General features: G+C 41.5%; 1 protein-coding gene across 1 annotated transcript; it reads left to right on the forward strand.

Moving 5' to 3' along the window:
• Window positions 1-5,501, forward strand: ccdc105 (coiled-coil domain containing 105). The gene is made up of 8 exons (XM_035395820.1): window positions 1-716; window positions 888-1,172; window positions 1,469-1,573; window positions 1,824-1,980; window positions 2,634-2,800; window positions 2,966-3,061; window positions 3,270-3,383; window positions 3,843-5,501. The coding sequence occupies exons 1-8, from the start codon at window positions 426-428 to the stop codon at window positions 4,041-4,043; spliced, it is 1,416 nt and encodes a 471-aa protein (XP_035251711.1). The 5' UTR covers window positions 1-425; the 3' UTR covers window positions 4,044-5,501.
• Window positions 5,502-5,528: the final 27 nt, after the last annotated feature.

The raw sequence follows: 5,528 nt of genomic DNA on the forward strand, positions 1-5,528 counted from the left end.
GATACTTAAGCGAACGCGACGTTGCTGAGAGAGAGATGAGTTTCATTTATGTTACTTTCATTTAAACCATTTATTCGAGCTATCATGATGGTTATGCTACTTAAAATCTGCAGAATTAATGTATAATGCTATAATAATATTGATTTAAAATTTCCCAACTATTTCTTTTTCTTTAAATTTTAACTATTTGAATTAATGCATAAAATATTTAGCTTTTATTGCTAGCGGACTTTTAATACATTTTAATTTTAATTTACATTTTATGCATTTAGCAGACGCTCTAATCCAGAGCGGTTACACTGTAAACTGATCTGTGCAAATAGTTATTATAAAGCCACTCACTCATAAAGCCTTCTGTGTTCAGCATATAGATTTGTTATTTTACAGCGGTTATATTTTGGAATTCAAAATTACTGGGGCATACGATGGAGCCAGTCTCAATTGCATCGTTGACCATCGGGCCGCAGTCTTGGCGAGAAAAAACGAAGCATTCTATCAGTCTTGCGGAGAAACTGATACGGCAGTCCGATGCCAGAAAGTCCAGCTCTGCTAGTCCGTGTCGGCCACGCAGCTGCACATTAGGCCTACTTTCTCATGTGAATACTCCTGTCCCTTTGGAATTAAATGAAACTGAAAAAAACTCAAGGAAGGACAGCGACAATGTCAATAATACACAATCAAGCTACAAGGTCAGACCAATGTCTACCGGGACTACGGTGAGTGACTCTGCAGTGGATATGTATAATCGGTGTTTTGATTAATGTTCAATTGTTTGCCCTATACCCAGTTCCATTTCAGTTGTTGTAACGAAAGTCTAGCTGGTTATACCCAAATGAATTTTTTTTTTCAAATGTGTTAATTTCACAGTTCCTTCTTTTTTTCTCCAGCGGTTCAATCTAGCCTCCGGTCCATTAGTTGCCCCCTTTCCCCCACCCTGTTTGAGGGAGCAGTGCGCAGAGGCCAGTGTGAGGGCTGCTGGGGAGTACATGCGTGAAGTCAGAGGGGTGGAGGGGCAGTTACGTAAACAGGCTTGCAGAGTTGGTCAGGAAGGCATAAAGCTAGAGAGGGAGAGGGCATATTTGGAGAGAATGCTGAGATCCCTAAGGAAAGACCTCCTTGTGAACCAGAAAAGTGTGGAGGAGAGGACCCTGAGACCACCTACCACAGAGACGGTGAGAGGGGTGTCATCTGTATTTTCAGTCTCTTTTCATTATTCACCTAACTGAGTGTCTTTATTATAGTGGCAGTTCACAGAAGTAATTATTGGGCTGAGCTATCCATTACCACCACAAAGCACACAATGCTTGGACTGTCAATGCGACAAAGAGCATTGACCTGAATACGTGGGCAGTCCAATTTAGAAGTCAATACTGGCCAGTCCTCTGTGTTGTAGTTACGGCAAAGCTGAAGTGATTTATATTGATGAAGAAATGACAGATTGCCTGCTATTCTCTTCGGCTGGTCACAGGGCAGAGATGGCGCAGACAGCCTGCTGGATTGCGAGAAGAAGCAGCTGTCTGAGCTGAAGATTCAGCTGGAGGGCGCACTGAGAGACACACTCACACAGCTGCAAGTACTGACAACCCTTACACAAAATAGGAATTAAACAAGACAAATTACAAGATTAGAAATAGTCATGAAGTTTAGTCAACTACCTTTCGCACAGTTGAACTGCATTAACACATCAAGTGTCAGCATCAGATTCAGGATGTCTTTTCCAGTAAAGGTTGCTCCTCTGCACATCCTGCCAACTACTGTAAATATTTGATGACCTACAACCTGTTAGCGCACATTGTCACCTCTGTCTCTCTGCTTACTCTCAGGCCCTCAGTCAGTGCAGTAAGCTGTTACTGGAGTGTGCTAGTGAGAGATCCTGTGTTTTGGATCTTCTCCCACACAGTGGATATCATTCAGCTGGCGGTCGCTGCACCCCTTCCCAAGTTACTATGAAACCCGACCCCACAGGACCCTACACCCCAGGTAGTGTCATGGCTATATTACACTATTCAGCTGAGATTCAACTCGTCCTTTTTCTCTGCCCATGCATTGAAAATGCATGCTCGCACACTGTCTAGGATGCACAGAAGTGCAGCAACTTATGGTGGATGTATAGAGATATGTTCTGAAGCTCAAGTAAATAAAAATGAAAGCACATTGAAATTCTTTCAATCTGTTTTTACATACTTGGAAGACTAAAGAATACAGCATACATTACCCATACTTTTGATTCATTGAGGTCTTTTCTATTTGACAATAATTATTCAAAGGCTGGCCAAGTATTTTCTTCAATGTTACACTTCTGCATCTGCTCTCATCTAGAACAACCTACTTTTTTGCATACAGTCCATTTGCAAAGAAGGATACATATTGAAGCAATTTAGTTTAAGAATCTTGCTCAGAGGTTTAGCAGCAGCATCCACAATTGGGATCAAACCCGCAACCTTTGCATGAGCCCAGTTCCCTAAAGTTCGTGGAGTGGGCGTGATGTAAATGCATTCTAAAACTAGTCAATTTTGCACACCCACATACTTTTTCGTAAGTATTCATCACTGTGCTTAGCAGTACATACTATTGAGCTCACTGTATGCAAGTATGCATTTTGGCAAACAGCCTGTTGTCTCTTGTTCTGACAGAATGTAAGCAGGCAATGGAATCTTCAAGCTTGGCCCTCACCCAATCACAGCTGCTCAGGGAGCAGATTCGGTGTTTGATTGGTGAGGCCATTGCACGGCAAAAATCAGCTCACCAATTGGTGAACGAAGGCCTGGTGAAGAAAATAGCCGAGACTGTCAGCCTGAAGGTATGGGGAAGATGTTGAAGGTGCAACAATGTGGGCTAGTATGACAACATTGCGATTTCTGTTGCAACTGACAGTTTTTTCATGTCAGAGATTCCAGTTGAAGCAGTTTGACATTTGTAACCAATAACACAGCAACAAAACTCCTCTTTCCCCTCCCTCTGTCAGCAACACCTCACACTCAGCTCAGCCTCAGCCAGGCAGGCCATTTACCGCAAGCAGAGACAGCTGAACTGCATTCAGCACAGCCATGGCAGAGCACTGGTCAGTGTGTGTGTGTGTGTGTGTTTGTGTGAATTCTAGGCTTTGACCAAATGTCCAGTATATACATGTTGTATATTGTGTCACATGGAATGGAATTTGAAATGCTGTATTTTCAAATATTAAAAATGTTGTTTTTCATGTGAATGCCGCTCTGGTCATGGTAGTGGATGACCCTCTTTGGCCTGTTTGTCTTTATTGCTTTGAACAGGGTCCCGTGTCCAGTGGAGATGTGATGTCCAGAGAAAGACTTGACAGGCCATTAGTGCAGGTCTACCAGCGACACCCTGGTACTCAGTTACCAGAAGCCATGCACCTCATACAGGTAATATGACCTAAGAAAATGTGTGGCAGTGAACACTGTATTTGAGAAACTGATGAAGCCAGCACACACTATGGCAGGACAATTAATTTCATTAACATTTCTTGAGCACGTTTACTGTTTCAGCAACACTTGTTCCAAGGGCGTCACCAATTTAGTCTTTTATTTTCAGTTTGTGTTAATCTGGCATAAGTAAAAAATAAATTAAAATACATTTTCAAGTGATATTATCACATTTATATTTATTATTTAACACAATTCTAAAATGGCCCACTATTACGGATGGCTTATTAAAAAGGCTGTTGTTAGACAGAAATCAGAAGTGCTTGCTGGAGCACAGGTTATCATCTTGCTGTCCGTGGCAAATACAGCCGTGTTCTCTTATCTTATTTTGCATGGCTTCAGCATAGCACATGCCAACTCAGAGTAAATTCCACAGCCTATTTGCCCTCTCCTCCTCAGGGTGGCGCTGTGGTTCGGCAGTGTCTGCTGTCGTCCGGTGGGGAACTGGCTCAGCTGCGTGGCACTCGGCTGAAGTTAATGGAGGACATGCGAGGGAAGGGGGCGGCAGCCCAGGTGGACTCTTCCATCGTGAGGCTGCGCCGTCGCCTGATAGACCGTCGAGTGATGCCTTCTTTTTTTCTACAAGGCACATCTGCATAGGGTATTTCTCCAGACAAATACCCTGGTCCGTGCCACTAGTATTTCTTCATCAGCAGTGGCTGCAAATTATTCAAATTCTGTGGAACAATTCCTGGAGGTGACACCTCAGGAACATGTTTGGCAAGTATACCAAATGTTAAAATGTATAAAGGCTTGAGAACTTGGGCCATACGGTAGGCTGAATGTATTATACAGATCCTGGCCCCCAGTGTATGATGGCTGTACTCACAAGCTACCTCTTAATAATGGAATTTTGGTTTGTTTCTCAATCATACCTATATATTCAACCAAAGAAACCTCTTGCTACAATAAAATTATCACACACAGAATTAATAGCAGAAGTAGTCTTAAACATCATGATTATATAGAAGTTATTTCATGCTATGCAAGTATGGCCAAATGCTACCCAAAATATTCATCAAGTGTGTTGAGGTGTGATATTTCAAGTTCTTGTGTTAAACTTTGCGGTTATATTTTTGCAGTATTATGGCAGTATTGAGAGTTTGGATTTATATTTCAGTTTCAAATAATCAGGCTCATGTCAGGTTTTTGGCATGCTAGACGGCTGTATTTGTGAGGGTGACCCTTCAGTTGTTGATAAATAGTTAAAAGAGTGTCCATGTTTTTTGCCTCCTTGGCATTACTGATATGGCTATGCATGTACAACAACCATGAGCTGCCCTATAGTGCAGAAAATGGATTTAACTGATATAAATTAAAGTTTGTACATGTATCCTTTCCTGAACTGAACCATGGAAATAAGCAGCCACAATATGTGTATCAATGGAGACAGATAGTGGTGACAGCTTCCAGACTTCTGCCAGGCACATGCCTGTCTTGTTAAAAATGAATGCGCTTCCATGCATGTTTAATAGCACACTGCTTCTCTTTATACCCACTACTATAAACTGGAATAAACTGCATCCTTCATTCATTAAATTCCATGTTACAATAGGAAAATTATGTTGATTTCTAAGCATTTAGCTGTGACATGGCATCCCCTTGATCAGGGGTTCTTATTCATTTCGAGTGGAATAGAGGACAGCTGTCATTAAATGCTCTTCATAAAATGCTTAAGACAAAATGCTGTATACTGACAGAAGAATCAGGGGCTTGGTGTGCAAAAAGTGCATAAGTGCAAATGCTTTGGTCCTTAGACCTTCTTCAGTGCATAAAAAACAGGACAAGTGATATCTATCCCCAGTCCTATAAGTAGCTTAGGTAATTGGTACAAGAGGTGTCTCTTGAAATAATCAGACAAGAGGGTGCTTCCTAATCATGGACCAGTCACATGACAAGCAAGGAAGCCATAAATTACGTGGCATATAAGGACATATACAAGGTGTTCTCATGTTGATAAATACATTGCATGTTCATGCTTATGCACTTTTGAGCACAAAATTTGTATTTTTTAAAATTTGCATTCATGCATGTGAGTAATAAAAATAGTTTTAATTGCTTAAGTGTAAGTCTGCATTGTGCGGT

The sequence above is a fragment of the Anguilla anguilla genome, chromosome 1 (genome assembly GCF_013347855.1).
Source record: "Anguilla anguilla isolate fAngAng1 chromosome 1, fAngAng1.pri, whole genome shotgun sequence".
Lineage (NCBI taxonomy): Eukaryota > Metazoa > Chordata > Actinopteri > Anguilliformes > Anguillidae > Anguilla > Anguilla anguilla.